Below are 18,104 nucleotides of genomic sequence, written 5' to 3'. Positions count from 1 at the left end.
TTTGCAATTTGTTCTACCTCTGTTTATTCCCTCTTTATTATTGCTAATTTTATGTATTTGCATTTTCTTCTTTTTTGAGAATTATTTTGAGTAGCTTAGCTTTTTAAGGGTTTTTATTTTGTTTTGTTTTTGCCACAGAAAGCTTGGATTTGTCAGTTCTACTATTTTCCCTGTATTCCATTTTCATTAATTTTAATTATGCCTTTTTGTGTTGGACTTATTGTGTTCTTTTTCTCAAAGTATGAGCAAAATGCATAATTCCCTTACTTTCCGTATTTTTTGTTTGGTATTAAAATGGTCAAGCCTTTATAACTATAGCCATATCTCATAGTTTTCCTGTATAATGTCTTTATTTTTTGAAAGTGTGGTTTAGTTTTCTTACATTTGTGAATCGTTTAGGAGAGTTCAACAATTTCCGAGTCACTGACATTTTGTTGTTACCTCAAGTTTGTTTTTGATTTTTTTTTTCTGGTACCGAGAATCGAACTCACGACTTTGTGCTTGCCAGGCAGGTGCTGTGCCGCTGAGCTAAATCCCCAGCCCCCCATTTCAAGTTTTATTACTAGTTTTCTCATTGCAATACAGAATATGGAGAATTTATGGATGTACATCCTCTAATGTCTTGAAATTTTTACTCTGTGGATAATTGTTCAACTGGTACTTGAAAATAGCATGTATTTTTAATTTAAAGTTATATAATTAAATATATATTAGGCCAAACATTATCATTATCATAGTATCATATCATTTAGGTCGCCTACATCCTTACCTCTCTCTCGTTTTTGTTACTGGTACTAGATGGTAGACTTATCAACCTGTTGAAGACTAAGGAATTTGTGAACTTCCTGTTAATATTATATTTCTATTAATTTTTACTGTGTTTCCTGTGATTTTTGCTTAATATGTTTTGGTGCTGTTATTTAGTGCTTAAAAGATCCAGGAGATACATTTGAACTAAGATACAGTGTCTGTAATTATGACTTCAGATTTTAAATGTGTGTTATTTTCGGTGTGTAAAGCATGTGACGGTGGGACAGATAGTGGGCTCTGACGTTCAAGCTACGCTTCCTCCTCTGTAACAAAAGCTCAGTTTGCTGAGAAGCACATCGTTGTATGAAAATAAAAGACTCTTTTTCCGGCCTTCGTAGTAGGTGTATGGAACCACACTACTAAGTTCTGGCCGATGGCCTGTGAACGTAGGCTGTGTCCTTGTGGAAAACCTACGTTACAAGAACAAGCTTACCTAGAAGGAGTCAGCCTTTCATTGGTTCGGTTTTTTCTTTGTTAACTTTTGCTTTTCCTGGTTAATAATCACCTTGCTTTTTCACTTGCCCAGTTTTCTTTGTATCTACTCGTTAACGATGTCCCCATCCGGGAGCCTCTCAGAACAACGTTCCCCAAAGCCCACCCGTGGTGTTGGGGTGAGCAGTCCAGTCCAGGCGTGTCCTGGCCACTCCGTTCCGCTGCAGTCCCGGCTGGTCTCTCCCTGGCTCGTAGCAGGACTGATATCCTGGGACTTGTCTTCCCTAGACGCAGAGGAACTCACTCTGCCTCCCTTCTGAGCTGGAGTCCCTGTTTCCCAAACGCACATCTTCCTTTATATATATATAGAAAGAGAAATCAAAATATAACAGCATTAAAATATTTATTACAGTAAAAGACATGAATCCTTGTCAGAATCCTCCCCTTTCCTTCAAACACACTCACCCCGTTACTCTCACCGCTTTCTGCAGCAGCTCTGGCGTCCTCTTTCCTGAGTGTCTTTACAAGGTGGGATCAAAAACACGGTGACTGCTGTTGTCACGTGCCACCCAATGGAAAGGCAGGGCTGTGAAAACGTGGCACTGTGTCCTCATCCACTGTATTCACCGGGTCTGGCACCTTCTGCTGCCTGGCTCTTCCCAAAGTCACGATGACCGTTAAAGGGAAACATTTTGAATCAGTTCAGGACACTGAGGCAGCCAGGACAGCACAACTGAGGATACAAAAGAGGGCTTGCAGAACTGTTTTAGAAAGCGGCAAGAGGGGCTGGGGGTTTAGCTCAGCGGCACGGCGCCTGCCTGGCAAGTGTGAGGTCTAAGTTCGATTCCCAGTACCAGAAAAAAAAAAACCAGAAAGTAGCAAGAATGGTGGGATAAGTGTGTTTGAACCGGAGGAGGGTATGCTGACAGTGTTAATGGCAATGTATCTTTTACTGTAACAATTTTTAAACTTTAAACATTCACTATGTTTTTGAGCATCTCATGTACTTTCTTGGTTTGACGTGCCATGCCCTCCGGTTGCTTCTCAAATGATTTTTTTCAAACAGAAGCACTTTATTTTATTTATTTTTAATTTTGATCAGTCCATGTTTGCAAAACATGATGGGCCCATTTCTCGCTGGCAGGTGGTGCATGGACAGAACACGTCTTCATTCTTTTTAAAGCTTCCTCTCTTTTCCCCACCCCTCCCTCCTTCGCAAATCAGCCCACCCGCCTTAACGCCTCCAACATCAGGGTGAGCCCTGGGCCACATATGCAGAAGGAGCTGCAGGTGCTTCCCTCGGTGCCTCTGGATTCCGGGAGGACCTGCACAGCCTCCTGCAGGAGGGCAAAGGCCTGGGGGCTGGGGCAGGTGGAGCAGGCCTCAGTCCTCATGTTTACCCAACTGCCTTGTTTTTGTGTAGACACAGACTCTCACCTGTGCCTGGTGTTCTTCTGTCCAGAGCCTGTGCTTTACCCTTACTCAAGAAGCACTCCTGGCCAGGTGTGGTAGCGCACACCTGTAATCCCAGTGCTTGGGAGGCTGAGGCAGGAGGATCACCTCAAGTTTGAGGCCAGCCTGGGAGCACCATGGCTTACTGGGCAGGCGTGGAAGGGGCCATCGCTTCTCTTCTCCAGCGAGTTCCAGTCTCCCTGTCAAAGCCATAGTTCTAAGTGAGTCCAGCCTGAGACTTGAGGGTTTTTGGGTGCGTCCTGGGTTTGTCCCCAGCTTCCCACCACAGACCCTGGACTTGGCTTTCTGAGGTGCACTCAGCTGATCAGTGCATGGGCCGGCTCCTTGGCCCTCCTTTCTTGCATTTCCACATGCAGTTCTGGGAAGAAATGGAATTTGCCGCATTCTCCGATCAGCCCTTTTCACCAGCAATTCAGACTCTGATCTCTTCCTCAGTTTTACTTTCAGCAGTTCTGCTTCCCTTATTTTTTGTTGATGACAAAGCTCAGAAGCTATTTGGAAGCCCTGGGTGCCTGGATGGAGACCATACACTTTGTCTTCCCTGTGGACAGAATGAAATTGAATTAGAAATTTTTTTTTATTCAATCAGAAAGCCTTTCCTGCTATTTTTGCTCTTATTGCTTTATTTTATGCCGTATTACCCTTTCCTTTGCGTTCCATCTTTTCTTTACAGTGTGTGTTTTCCTTGTTATTATTGACTTTCCCTGCCACCCCCACTGCTACCATCATCTAAAAGACAACCTGTTTCTAGTCCTGCTGCTCTCCCCAGCCTGATTCGATCAAACCTGCGTTTCTCAATTTTTCCATTCTGAGCTATCACAGAACACCCTGACTCCACACAGAAGATGAAAGAACAAACGATCCCCATATATAACCCCAAGCCCCCATTCATTTTCCTTTGGAGGGTGGGGGAAGCAGGGACAGAATCATCTGACCTTTTTTTTGGCCAGCCTATTACACACAGATTATTGTTTTCATTCTGCATCGATTAGGCTTTTCTTCTTAGAAATATAATAATTTATATTCTGTCTTTTGCTGTAATGACTGCACTTATGAAGTTTTCACTCTCTCCTGAGCCGGATTATGATTTCAATACCAGTTGTTTACATAATTCAAGCTCACTCTTGATTAATTCTGACTGATCTTTCATTTGAATGCAGGATGTCGTGGAGTCACCTTCAGCAGGGCCCACAAGTGCTAAACTTCCGGGGTTCTTGCTTACTTGAGACTGATTCTCGGTTATCTTCACTTGCAAACAACATCTGGCAGAGGAATCTTTGATCACATCCTACACACACACACACACAAATACACACACACACACACACACACACCTGGCATCCTAAGTCATTTTTGCACAGTCTCTCACATCTTCTGAGGCTTGAGGCCAGTGAGAATTGTTTCCATTATAGATAATGTGCTTCCTTTGTCTGGATGTTCATAGGATTCTCTCTCTCCCTCCCTCCCTCCCTCCCTCTCTCTCTCTCTCTCTCTCTCTCTTTCTGTCTCTCCCTTGCTCTCTTTCTCTGTGCGTGTGTGTCTCTCTCTGTCTCTCTGTCTCTCTCCCCCTTGCTCTCTTTCTCTCTCTCTCTCTCTGTATCTGTCTCTCTGTCTCTCTGTCTGTCTGTCTCTCTGTCTCTCTCTCTCAAGGCTATACATATCTCAGCCTCGGTCTTGGTTCTCTTTATTTTTATTTTTTATTTTTGTCATTTGCTTGGACCTTATGAATCCCTTTCACCCACAGCATTTGGGGAGACTTCCCTTCTGTAGATATATTCATACTTTTCTAGTTCATTTTCTTGGTCATCTGCTTTAGGAAAAACCAACTCTGTGTATATTGGGTATTTAGCATCTGTTTTTCACAATTATGATTTTTTTCTAGTAGATTTTATCGTTTCCTTTTCTATTTTATTTTTTCAAGTCTATCCTTCATGAACACATTATTTTATTCTCTTCATTTCTTTTGCTTCTAGTTTTCATTTCTATATTGTTTTTATTTCCCCTTTGGGTCTTTTCCTTAAACTTGGCCAGATTTCTTCTCATTTCCTTTTTAAAGTCCCATCAGTATTTCTTTCATTTATTCTATCATAAAGCCAGTTCTCTATTAATTAATTAATTAATTATACGCAGTGTCGGGGATCAAGCCAAGGGCTTCGTGCATACCAGCCAAGCACTCTACCACTGAGCTACATCCTCAGCCTGAATCCGTAAACTACTTTGACTATATTAAATTTTCATCTAAAGTATTCTTATATTTCTCGGAGTAATTCTTCCTTTTTTCCCATGACCTTTTCCTTCCCTTTTTAGACAACATCTCTACCCAAGGTAGATAGATTTTGCAAACCACTTGGCTTTAAATAGGCCTGATGTGTGTCTCAGCATAGGGGGCTGCTGTCCTGGTTTCATGCACCTGCTGTAATAAATGAGCACAAGCCTGGTGCTTTCAAACAACACACACGGTCCTAGGCCAATGTACTGTGGGGCCGTGTCCCTGCCGGAGGCTCTGCGGACAGCCTGTTTCCTGCCTTTTCCCATCCCTGGGCTCGTGGTACCTTCTCTGTCTTCACCCACTGAGATTGCAGTGCCCCGAGCTTTCTTCTGAATGAGGTCGCACCCTGACCAGAGCTGGGAGCTTCTTAGGCTTTAAGGGCTCCTGTAATTACATCAGACCCACCCTGACAATCTGGCGTGCCACAGCCGTACCAAAGGCCTTCCCCTAATCTCATCTGCAGAGTCCCTTTTGCCTCACGATTGACCTGTGGGGTTTGGGAGGGGTCCCCAACTTGGTGGCGGTGGTGGAGGAGCCTCATTCTGCCTTCCACTGCGGGATCCTCCTCAACTCTGCATGAAATGCCTAGCGCTGGACCGGAGAGAGGGCTCCCCAGCAGAAGGCAAAAGCATCTGTGCAGCAGACACAGCGAGCCTCCCTGAGCTCCTGGGGCACCCCTCCGCCTGGGGAGGTGCAGCCAGGGCCTGTTTCAGCCCGATCTCTCCTAGAGCTGTGACAGCCTTGGCACCAGGCACCCAGGGCAGTGCCAGCCCCTTGTGTGCCTGAGACTGAAGTCGCTGGGGAACATGCAGAGTGGTCGCTTTAGAGAAGGCGGGGGCAGGTGTCACTGACGCTTGGAGGGAGGGACCCAGGGTTGGGTTCTGGTTCTGGGGGGGGGCACAGAGGTTCACCGCATGCAGAGAAGCGGGCTTCAGGAAGCGACTTGATGTAGGGCGGGTTTACAAGTAAATATGTCTCCATCAGCTGCAGAGTAAAAACCACTTGCTAATGACTTAGTAAATAATGCCAAAATAATTTATAATTTATTTGGCCACAGAGCGGAAGACAGGCAGGAAATTTTAAAAAGGTGTTTATTTACAATGAAGATGTAATCACGCTGCTGCCTCACCATGCTCTGTCCCTCCGCAGAGGGTGGTTTTCCTTCTTCCCTCCCGATCACTGTCTCTGCCGTGTCTACCACCTTGGCTGTCAATTAAACATTTTGATGATTAACTCAGAAAGGAATTTCAGCTATAAACCGTCAAGTCCAAATTCAGGCTAAGAAAGAGAAATATCTGAAACGACCCTGCCCAGCCCTGGGATGAGTACCAGGACTGTAATTCCGGTTTGGTTTGTGATGCCAATTATAAAGCACTGCTGCCGCCGCGTCGCTGGCTTGCCATCAGGAAGAAATCGTGACAGAATTATAGCCTCAAAATCAATCTGGGGATATGAACAAAAAATCTATAATTCAGATACGAAAACAATCTCCAAAGGCCTTTTTTTAGGAGGGTTCAGTGAAATTAGATTAAAATAAATTTACATGTATATCAACTTTATTATTAAAATGTAGTCGTACTAGTAAATAGAGTTATTGGGGAAGGTAGCTATTCTGTGTGTTGGACACAAAAATAGACCTCTTTGGCTTATCAGAAAACGAAGTACTGTCTCCTTGCCAAATATAAATCTCCCCTTAGAGCTAATAAACTGGGAGTGTTCAAATGCAATGCTTTGTCAGCCTCCTGCCTCATAAACCCGCGCCACATAAGACTAAGTTATACCCCGCTCAGCCGCATCAATCTCTGAGTTCCAACATCACACGGCCAGGAAAACGAGCCCAGTAATTGATGTGCGGAAAGGACGGAGAAAAAGTTACTTGAGAACAGATAAGACGGGCTCTGAAGTTTGTTAAAATGCAATAATCATAGTGAGAAAGAAAAAAGAAAAGAACAGAGAGAAGGAGACAAAGAACTGGCCGAGGCTGCGCCCAGGAACCTGCCCTGTGCCTGGCTATGAAATAATTCATTCCGTGTGGCAAGTTCACCGCGCAGTATTTTCTTTTAAAATTAATGTTTACTACAGAGGGCGAGGATCGGATTCCGACTGATGCCGGCGGTTCGCAGCGCAGACAGCCGGCGCGGGGTCCGCACCTCCCTCCCCTCCGTGGGGAGGGGCCGGGCTGTGATCCTACACCTCCCCCTCAGGCCTCCCCCCGCCAGCTCCTCAAATCCTGAAATGGGAGGCAAAGGGGTGTCCCGACGGGTCGGTGGGTGTGACGTTTGCAGCGCGGCAGCAGGGTCTCGTTAGCGTTTCCCTCAGCGTCTGCCCCCGGTGCACTGGACTCCATGGGAGGGCGTCGGGAACCCCGGGAGCGGCATTTCCCTGAGCTCCTGTGTCCCAGGGAACTGCTGTCTAGGCTTCTCTGAGAGTGTGGGAGGGTTTGAATTTGTATTTATTACCATCGTGCGACTGAATGTTCAATCATCTGTGGGCATCCGGGGGACCCCAGATGGTTTATTGTCCCTGGGGGCGTGGGCTGGGGCTCCTGTCGCTGGCGGCTGCCAGGCAGTTGGGTCACACCAGCCGTCTCCTCAGGGAGCCTGACAGGATGGGTGCAGAGGACGAGCAGCCGTCCCCCGCCCCCAGGGCAGCCTGTGCCCTCCACACAAGTGACCCTACAGCCTTCTCGTCAGCTTCCTGGGGCTGGGACCTGGTGGCTCCACAAAGGACGCCCACCCCGGGCGGAGGCCGGCTGGAACGTCCCTTCCAGGCAGCTCGTGCTGACAATGCCTGTGTCGCCGTCCTCTCCCCTGGCTCTGTCCCTGTGTCTGTCTTTCCCTCGTCTCCCTTTTATCCTCTGTGGCATCCAGTCCAGCGAGGACACCTCTCCCCTGCCCCTGGTGCTTCTCCTGCCCTTTGCTGAAAAGCAGGAGTAGGGCAACACGCCTGACCTTTGCTGCCCCGCCGCACATTCAGCTGGGTCACCAACCCGCAGCGCAGGCCCACCCCCGCCTCAGCCCTGGGAACTGTCCCTCTGCCCGCCCTGCGCTGGGACCAGCACTCCTCCCTGCTACTGGTTTGAAAAGGCTACGTTCGGCTTCTGTTTCCTAATTTCTCAGAGAGGGGGCGACCGAGACTGTAGGCTGCAGCACTGCTCCGGAGAGGAAAGGCCCTGCGCACTTGCGCGGTGTTCGTCACTGGGCCGAGCCCCACAGTCCAACGGCTGCTGGGAGACGGAGGGAGGCTGCCGGGGCTCCCCGCAGCCTCCTGCTTGGCTCAGTGCTCAAATGTGGGGGTCACTGTGCATCTTCTCTTCTGTTCCCACGGAGCAGAACACACGCATGCCCTCCAGGGAGCTGCGCTGCTGGCCCCTCCGCGCATCAGCAGGGCGTCAGGGTGCATTGCGGATTCCTGCTCCACAGCACAGGGCGGCAGGTTCCTCAGAGGGGTGGCCTGGAGAGCATGGGCGACGTCCGCTTGTCCTGGCTGCTACTCGTAGCTTATTTCTATTTTAAAACTTTTTACACTGCTAATTGCAAATTGCTGTCCATCCTTATCTATGCAAGAGTCCCAAAGACTCCGGGCTGGGGTTGGGAGGGCACTGTTGGTCACCGGGTGGCTCGCAGGGCTGAACAACCCTGAGACTGTCGGAGACCACACCTGTGACTTAGACCGCTTCGGTCCCCAGCGAACTTGAGCTGTGTCATCGGGGCGTTCACCGCCTTCTCACTGGGCTGAACCCCTGGAGGTGCCTGCGTGACCGCCCATGCTGCCTCGGGACGGTCATGTGTGCACCCCCAGTGGCTCAGAGCCTCCCGGCGTGGGAGCAAATGGACGATGGCCCGTTGTCCATGTGTTCACGATGCTGAGAAAATTACTCTGCCAAGCGCTGGTTTGGTTTCTTGGTTCCAGTACGTTACATTATGGGGCACTGTGAAATTAAAAACTGAAGTGGGATGCAGTTTGTATGCCAGAGTGCTCTAATCTGATTTTTAAAAGCTTGCTACTTTTTCATTCCATATGACATTTTCTTTTGGGGACAATGCAAAGAAGTCTTTGGATAGCGACTTTGCCATTTCTAATCGTTCCAAAGTGAGAAAGATGTAAAATCTGGGCGCGGTGGCACACATCTGTAATCCTAGCACTCAGGAAGCTGAGGCAAGAGGATCACTTCGAGTTTGAGGTCAGCCTGGGCTACATAGTGAGTTCAAGGCCAGCCTGAACACCAGGACACAGACCACACCTGTGACTTAGACAGCTTCGGTCTCAAAAAACAAAAATAAAAACCTAAGAAAACAAAGTGAGAAGGATGTTTTAGTTTCTTCAAAGGACAGAAGTAGGACCAAAGAAGAATTAAAATGCAAAACAGAGGATTTTTTGCACATGCAATTTCTCTCTCTGTCTGCTCTGTGTCTCTCTCTGTCTCTCTGTGTCTGTCTCTCTCTCTGTCCCTTTCTGTCTCTCTCCGTGTCTCTGTCTCTGTGTGTGTGTGTGTCTCTCTCTCTCTCTGTCTCTGTCTGGGTCTCTCTCTTTCTGTCTCTCTCATTACCGCTTGGTCCTTCCAGGAAGCTCTCATATTTCTGCAGCTGATCCTTCTGTGGATTAGGGATAATAAACAGCCCATTAATGGAGGCCTGAACTAGGAAATGGAGTTGGAATCAGCAGCAAAATCCAGTGGCTGGCGGAGGTTAATAACTCCATTACTGCAGCTCTGGGCCTGAGCCGCCGACGAGCAGGGTGTTAGCCTTACCTTACTCCTCATTAATTGAGCTAATAGAACCCGAGCGACCCTGGCTTGCTGCGGCCATCGGAGAGTTTACCAGACATGGGCTGGAATACGTATCATTGGCTGCGCCCTGCGGTGTCTTGCGTTTCGGAGGAAGCTCTTTCCCAAGGCTGGCCGAGCCACAGCCTGTCCTAAGAGCAGAGCTGTCTGCAGCGGGACGCCCAGGTTGTTGGCTTTTGTCACATGAACTGTGGAGACCTGGAAAGCTGGTGTCCAGTCTGGGCTGGGGACTTCAGCTTCAGGAAGGGTGGCTTTGGAGGGCGTGACCATGGTTCCAGCCAAGGGCCTGGGGTGGCGGGTGAAAGTGGAGCTCGGCGTGCGTCGGGGTCTCGCCTCTTCTGGGTCCTCTCTCTCTCTCTCTCTCTCTCTCTCTCTCTCTCTCTCTCTCTCTCTCTCAGCACTGGGCAGCTGTCTTGTCGGCATTGCAGCCTGCACCCCGCCGCCCCCGAGACTTCAAGAGTTCATGGCCTGTTTCTGACAGCCCTGCTTTGCCGCTTTCCGGGCTGAGTGTGCTCCGGAACCGGTCTAAGCCTGTTTCCTGCGCCGTCGATGGGGTTCCAGCCCTGCCCCTTCCCACACCTTTTGCCAGCCGATGTGTGTGTCTGCTGGGGAGGATGCAGGGGTGGGCTCTGTGGGATGCAAATGCCCTGCACCACCGTGATAGATGATGGCATACGACAGAGCCACAGTGGGCACCTGAGGTCCCGCAGCGGCCGGGCTCATCCAGTGGCACAGGAGGCAGCGGGGTGAGGGACTCGGGGCACCGCCCAAGCTAATCACCTTGCATCTGCTTCTCACTGTGCCTCAGTTTCCTCAGCCACAAAGCCGGGACAGCAGCAGTTAGGACGTGAGAGGAGCGTAAGGGTGGTGAGGAGCAGGAAGGCTTGACGCAGAGCCTGGCACCGTCAGGGCTCCTGGTGCCATCACAGCATTTGTCCCTAAGGTCTGGGAATTCTGTGCCTCTCTGTGGAGTTTCTGAAAAGTCAGGTCACACTGATTCCTCCCCCAGATACAAAGGAACAAGGTTCTGTGGGCAGCGGGCGCCCCTGGGGGATCGGCTTCCCTCTGGGCTGGTGTTGGGCCACGAGGGGGAGCAAGGCAGCTCCTAGTCACCTGGTGACCCAGGGAGCCAAGAGGCAAAGACCCCCCCACCGACCACCCATGCAGCCAGACGGACGACAGTCACCACGCCGAAGTGGTCTGACATGCACGCTGCAGGAGCGCTCCAAACCAATCTTTTAAAAATGTGTGCTTTTCACCCCCTGCCTCCTGTAGTTTGATAAGATTTAAAGATACTTTTAACGGCAGACGCAGAACGGTGACACTCAGAGGAGGGCAGTGCGGCCGCAGCTCCACTCAGGGTGGGGGGCGGCAGCCGTGTGGGCCTCGCCTGGCATTGGGCAGGCGGGTGGGGGTGGCTGGGTGTGGTGGGCTCCTTGTGGATTGGCTAACCTAGTGGTTTCTGGGCTCCAGAGCCTCAGGGCTGTCCGCCGGAGGAGCCCGGGAAGGGAAGAAGTTGGGATGGGGGCTTCACAAGCCACCTGGAAGGGGAATCCATTTTTAGCCATAATTTCAAAACTGGGGGCTGGGATATAGCTCAGTGGCATAAGTGCCTGTCTGGCAGGCACAAGGTCCTGAGTTCGATTCCCGGTACTACCCCCCACAAAAAGAAAAAAAAATGGGTCTATAACCCCCACTGCAGGGTGCTCCATTGCCCTGTCCTGGGTAGGACGGAGTGACAAGGAGCTGGCTGTCCTAACTGCATCCTTGGTCTTGCCATGCCTGGGGCCAGGCACCCTTTAGGAGAAATGAAAGCTCAGCGCAGAGGTATCCACCCTGTCGGGCTGCCGTTCTCCCACATGGAACGTGCCTGCCTCTCCCTGAGCTCTGCCACCATGTGTCCTGGGGCTGCCCGAGTTACCCACCCGGTCCACCTCCCCAAGCAGAGGGCCCATCTCCCTGGCTGTCAAGCAGGTGGTGTGCTCCCTGACGGTTCCAGGCCAGCAGCAGGCCACCACTCCCTGAGCTCACCTGTCGGTGAGAGGTGCAGCCGGGTCACCTGGTCAGGAGTTCTGGAGGGAGGTGACCCCAGGGCCTGGAGCCCGAGGTCTCAGCCAGTCATGGTGGTGAGGAGCTGTGCACCCACAGCCCCTAGAGTTGTAGCATTTTAATCTTTCAGTAAATAAGAACTGGAGTGGAAAAATGAACATGCTCCTGTTATTTTCTTGCCTAGGGACTGTTGACATTTTACCTCTTATTTCCAATGTTTGTGTAAGAAAAAGTCTGGTGAGGATGATTTTGAGCAAACGCAGAAGGTTGCGCCGCTTTTTTCTTGGGTTAAACTTAGTTTATAGCAGTCTGTTACTAGGTTTGCTGTCTGTCTCGGAGAGCAGAAGAGCAATTACTTTCGAAGCAACATCAAAATGTCCACTGCCTGTGTGCTGTTTGCCTGCAGCTCGAGAGTGTTCTGAGTAGTGAAATGCCATGCGTCCTGGAGACAGAGGGCCTGGACCCCAGGGCCTCAGCTCTGTGGTCCCCCAAGGGCAGCCAAGGATGGGAGGGGGACACGAAGGGTGCCTCAGGCAGGCGAGGAGAGGCTTTGGAGGGCCGTGGAGAGAGAGGTCTGCTCTGGCAGGAATTCGGTCTTGAGATAGGACAGCGCATGGCGTATAACAAGGGTGTGCATGGTATTTTCTTGGACATCGTGTTAGCTGAGAATGTCTCAGGTAACGGATTGAAATTTGGTTTCTTTACTTATCGTTTACCGTCTTCCTCTAAGAGCTTTCGGAGAGGTCCCCAAGCCCTGTAGGCCTGCAGGGCTGGTCTGCCTTTCTGCCACCCCTAGGAGGTCTGGGGAAGGCCCCTGCGTCCCTCTGCCATCCCCTACTCCTTTTTTTTTATTCCAGCAAGCATTTGGCTGGATACCCTACTCCCTTCGCACCACTTGGGGGCCAGCTGTCACTTGGAGAGGAAAGGAAGACTTTTCTGGGTTTCCTGACTTAGTGTCAGCTAACCTGCACAGCCAGAAATTTCTCTTTCTGCTCGTCTTTCTCCACCCCTTGCCCCTGTAAGATTTACTGTTCGTCTCAATTCCTTGCCCCCTGCGGACTCCGGGCTTTCATCAGGGGCCCGATGGGCTGTGTCAAGCAGAACAGGTCGGCCCAAGCCCGTGGCGAGTAAGACATCAGCGAAGATAAACAGGCCGGAACTCAGCGCCAGAGCAATCTCCCGCGCAGGTGGAGGATGACAGGCGACCTTTAGCAGAATGGAGCCCGGGGTAGCTGGCATTTGAGTGTGATGGAGATGCCCCCGTTTTTGGCAAGAGCTTCTCTGGACTGACCGTTAGCTTAAACTCATTTCCCAGAGACAGGCGAGAGTGCAGAGACGCCGAGGAGACTCGGGGAAATCGTGTTTGTTTTTCTTTACCCAGAGGAGACTCTGGGAGACGTCAGGCTGGACTTCAATTTCCATCTTCCTCGGAGGCATAAATAAAGCGCTGAACTGCTGAACCTGGCCCCGAGCGCTGCAAGCCCAGGCCTCTGCCGGATGCAGGCGGCACACAGCCGCCTGCCTAAATATCACTGGAATTATTTAATATAGAAAACTTTTAAGGAAAGTCCTCCACAAATACAAATGCAGCTCTACTTTTTATGAGAAACTCTGGGCGCTGCCTCCCTGCTGGCGCGGAGATGTCGCAGATTCAGCCCTTCCTCCCCGAGGGGGAGCCGAATCAGAGCCGCACCCCACACCGCGGCCCGGCAGAGCTTCCCCCTGGGGCTCCCTCGTCACACCTCCTTTCCTCTCCCCGGCCGTCCTCTCCGGAGCGTGGATTCAGGCCCTGGAAGAGGAGTGTGCAGGGGACCTGCCAGCCCAGGAGCTGCGTCCTCAGACGAGGGGAGTTCGTGCAGCAGGACAGGGGAGCCAGAAAGCCCCCAGCTTGCTCCTGCCCAGCCCTCGTTCCTGCGCCCCCATGCCAGCTACTTCCTGTTTCCGAAACACGCTTTCTGCCCTTGGTGGTTCGTCATTCAGAACACTGGGCTCTCCTCAAAATCTGAGTTTTCTGCGAGGCGAGGCTCCGCGGCCGCCTCCTCCAGAAGCCTCTCCTGAGGCTGGTCCTTGCTGTGTGCTCCCCAGGCCGTCGTCGCATGCTGCTCTGGGACAGCAGGCGGGAGCCCTGGCTCAGCTGGGACAGACCGCGATGCTGAGCCCTAGTTTCCTCCTATGTAAGACGGCAACAGCAGGGACCGTTCGGACACCAGGAGGTTACCCAGCGCTCCCCGCGTGGGCACTGCTTGAGCTCCGGGGCACAGACGGAAACATCTGACCATCACCCAACTTAAGTCGGGCTGAGCAAGAAAGGCTACCAACAACCAACGGGCTTGCAGGTGCGAGCGATCAGGCTCTGGCAAGGTTTCGGGGGCAAGACCGGCAGGGGCCGTGTGCATTGGACTGGACTCCAGCGTCCGAGGCCAAGGCTGCCGGAGGACTCCGATTTGGCTAGGGCAGCAGGAGGGAGGGGAGCCAGCAGGAGGGGAGGATGCTGGGAGCCGCAGTGCAGCGTGGGAGCTGCCACCGGCCAGGTTTGGACACGTGTTCGAGATGCTGGATGCAAACCTGCCAGTCAGCTCGGGCTGCCCCTGGCACAGACCGGAGGCTTACACGACAGAAGTTAGTGTCCCCATAGTTCTGGGGGCTGGAAGGCCGCGCTGAATCCGTCTCCTCTGAGGCCTTCCTCTTGGGTGTGCGGACGCTGCCGTCTCCCCGTGTCCTCGCCTGCTCGTCCCTCTGTGCGCCGCTGTCCCCGGGGTCTCCCTGTGTGTTCAATTTCCCTTCTAGCGGGAGCGCACCCGGCCAGGTTGGAGGAGGGCCAAGAGCGGCCTCGTGTCAATGTAGTCCCCTCTCCCAAGCCCCGCCCCCAAATACAGCCACCCTGAGGTCCTGGGTGGAGCCCTCCACACATCCATGCAGAGGGCAGCAGACTGAGTCTGTCACCAGAGTCATAAAAAGTGAGTCTCGGCCTCCTGAGCTCGTGAAGACAGCCACTGTGACTCAGCCCTTGGGCTCCGGTGGAGCAGGGGCACCCTCCTGACGGGAGCGCCCCTCCTGTGGTGACCCCACACCACAGGGCACGGCCTGACGGCAGCCTGGGCTGGTCCGAGGAGGCCATGAGAAGTGGGAGCCTTCGGAGGGGCACTTGGCCAGGACATCCTGGCAGATGGGGATGCGGTGCTCTCTGGCTTGCTTGCTCACACTGCAGTTTCCTCAGCCAGGGACGCCTGAGGCTTGTTCCCTCGCAGGAGGCCCTCAGTCCATCAGGGGCCTCCAGGGGCCTCTCTGAACCCTTGCTGGAGACCTAAGGGAGCCAGGGTGACAGGCGAGGCCATCCCAGGTGGCAGTGCGTTTTCTAGAGAAGACTGCCATTGGTGTCATTCTGGTGACAGGGACAGACTTCTGCGGAGCGCAAACTTGACAGCCATCGCTGTAGCACCTCCTCCTTGCAGCGTGGCCACTTCCTCGGGCCACCTGGGTCGGGCCTAGCTCGCCTCTCCTAGTGCTTGTAACAGTGTGCAGAAAGGGCCTTGTCCTTGTCCCGTGCGGCTGAGGCTCAGGGAGGCTGAAGCCTTCGCTGTGAGCCGGGGAGGAGGAGCAGTGCTCAGACCTGCGGCCTCGGCCTCCCTCTAGGACAGGCCTGGGCCACCTCGCCCCTCAGCCCTGCTCTTGGCCCAGCTGGCACCTTTCCTGTCCTGGTGATGCTGTCCGTGAGGGCCTGGGGCAGGGCCTCCGGCCTGGCTGCCTCGCTTCCACTTTGCTCTTAAGGCTGTGTTCTTTTTCTCAGCCCTAGCACACGGGGGAGGGCACAGCTGCCCACCTTGCAGCGACTCGGGCACCAGGTCTTCCCCATGGGCAGTGACCGTGGACCCTTTGCGGTTCCCCTGCTGTGCCCGCGGTTACTCCAGGCAGATGCCCCCGTGCCGGCCAGGAGCACTGGGAGCGTCCCCTCCCCTCCCGACAATAATTAGCCTTGTAAGACTAATGGACGAAATCGTGTCTAATTACCCTGCTGAAGGCCCAATTATGCGATTAACATTCGTGGGCTATAAGCTAATGATGAGAAGAGCCTCTCATTTGCATAGCATTAAGTTAATTGCGCCGCAAGCGGAGGGCTGCCCGGTGATGATGGCAGGACTGTCTTCGGGAAAGGACCCTAATGACCGGCGGGGCCGTTCACCTGACAGCTTTATTAATTAACCTCGCTCTGGTTACCAGCAGGGACGGCCAGTGGCAGTCAGGCCGCGAGGCTCAGCTTCTTAAAAAATGAGGGACAGGAGCCCTCACCGCTGCTTTTCCTCGGACTCTTTGGCAGGGGTAGAGGCAGGTGCAGATCACCTTGGAGAAGCACTTCAGGAAAATCTTCCTTTAAAGTCTTGCTGGGCCCTTCTGTCCTGCAGGTCCTTGCACGCAGATGCCTTCGCTTAGCGCTCACTCTCGTCCCTCCCTCCCTCTGCCGTGACACCAGCCCCTCCCGGGGTCCCTGCCCCCATGCTGTCCCCGGGACAGTTCCCCTGTGCTGAGGACCTGTCTCCGCCGGGGGGCTCTGAATTAGTACCGAGTCAGCCTTGCAGTTGGCAGCGTCGGCAGAGAATCCCTGAGTTTTCAGAATTGCCGGATCATTAATGCAGGGCCTTTCTTTTCCTGAGCGGGAGTTGGGGCCCAGAGAGGCTGGGGTCAGGACCTCAAGGTCACCCGGGGCTCAAGATCACCTGCCGGCACATGGCACAGGTTTCTGGCCCTGCCACGCCGCAGACTGCTTTTTTTGGGATTTTGATGCCGTTTCCCAGGAGCTACCCCAGTGGCTTCCGCAGCTCCCTGCCCTCCCCTTCTCCCACCTACCCCTGGCCTCTCTCCTCGTCCTCATCTTCCCCGGGATCATGTGCTCCTTAGTAGAGGGATGATTAAGCCAACTAGAGAGCTGTCGAAGTGGGTTGGCTGGGACTAAAACCCAGGTTGCTTTGCAGTGAGTGAGCTTTTCTGTTCGTTTGGTTTGACTCAGGGGCTCACCATGCGGTTCAGGCTGGCCTTGAACTCACTATGTAGCCCAGGCTGGCCTTGCTATGATCCTTCTGCCTCAGCCTCTCGAGTACAGGGATGACAGGTATGAGCCATCACACCCATCTTCCAGTGAGTGTTTTAAGGCATGGAAATTTTTAACTACAAAAAAATCATAACCACATCTTCTGTACTGTACTTGCTTTTGCACTTACAAAATACTGTGGACGCCATTCCCTCTCACGACACACAGCTGTGCCTCATTCAGGGTCTGCGCCGTGTTACGACAGCCATAAAAGCACTCCGTGGGCAGCGTGCTCATTGTTTTCAGGGTTTTGTTCTTACAAACAATGCAGCAACCAGCAGCCACACACACACACACACACACACACACACACACACACACACACACGTTTGTATTTGTCTTAGGTATTTGCTTAGGAAAAAATTCACAGAAATGGAGTTGCTGCTCCAATTAAAAAGCTAATTGTTTGTTTTAACTGAAAGGAGTTGGAAATTGAAGAACTACAGGGGATATTGAGGGAAAAATCTTAAGAAGAAGGGTTGAAAATTAATGACTTTAAGCCTCTGACTTAGGCTAGAAAAATAATAAATCAACAGTGTACAGGAAAGAGACCATATTAACAGAGTCCATGGGACAGAAAAGAGCCGGAAAGGGCTCTCGAACACAATTAACAAAGTTGATAAATCTCAAGCAAGACTGGCCACTAAGAAAAGAAAGGAAAGCCAGCTCGATGATGCATGCCTATAATCCCGGCACTCTGGGAGGCTGAGGCAGGAGGGCTGAAAGTTTGAGCCCAGCCTGGGCAATTTAGTGACTTAGAGAGACCTGTCTCAAAACATAAAAAAGAGCTAAGGATGGAGCTTGGTGTGAAGGCCTTGGATTCAGTCCCTCCCAACCCCACACCATGCACACACTCACACGTACACAAAAATAAAGGGAGAGAGAAAAAAAGAACTGGATATGGTGGTGCACATCTGTAACCCCAGCACTGGAGAGGCTGAGGCAGGAAGATTCCTGGAGTTCGAAGCTAGCCTGGGCTGCACAGCAAGACAGTGCCTCAAAAAGACAAAAACAGCAACAACAACAAAAGGACACAAAGATAAACAGTATTTGGGATGAAAGTGGGCATGTCACCATGAACATAACCAAGATTAATACGATAAGAAAAGTATTGGCCGGGCATGGTGGCGCACGCCTGTAACCCCAGCACTCAGGAGGCTGAGGCAGGAGGATTGTGAGTTCAAGACCAGCCTGGATTACAA

The 18,104-nt window shown here is 52.0% G+C and overlaps 1 protein-coding gene across 3 annotated transcripts in view; it reads left to right on the top strand.

Moving 5' to 3' along the window:
- Positions 1-18,104, top strand: part of Ak8 (adenylate kinase 8) — a 116,283-nt gene that overhangs the window by 68,357 nt on the left and 29,822 nt on the right. The window contains exon 12 of one of the 3 annotated variants that reach the window (XM_013506605.1): positions 6,136-6,232. The exons of the other annotated variants lie outside the window; for them this stretch is intronic. Coding sequence (XP_013362059.1) covers positions 6,136-6,217 — 82 coding nt within the window. The 3' untranslated portion in view covers positions 6,218-6,232. Of the gene's footprint in view, positions 1-6,135; positions 6,233-18,104 lie in introns of those variants that run through there. 3 annotated transcript variants of the gene reach the window in all.

The sequence above is a fragment of the Chinchilla lanigera genome, unplaced genomic scaffold, assembly GCF_000276665.1.
Source record: "Chinchilla lanigera isolate Chin_1 unplaced genomic scaffold, ChiLan1.0 scaffold00112, whole genome shotgun sequence".
Lineage (NCBI taxonomy): Eukaryota > Metazoa > Chordata > Mammalia > Rodentia > Chinchillidae > Chinchilla > Chinchilla lanigera.
The sequence above is the reverse complement of the archived record's forward strand: the minus strand, read 5'-3'. Positions and strand labels throughout refer to the sequence as shown.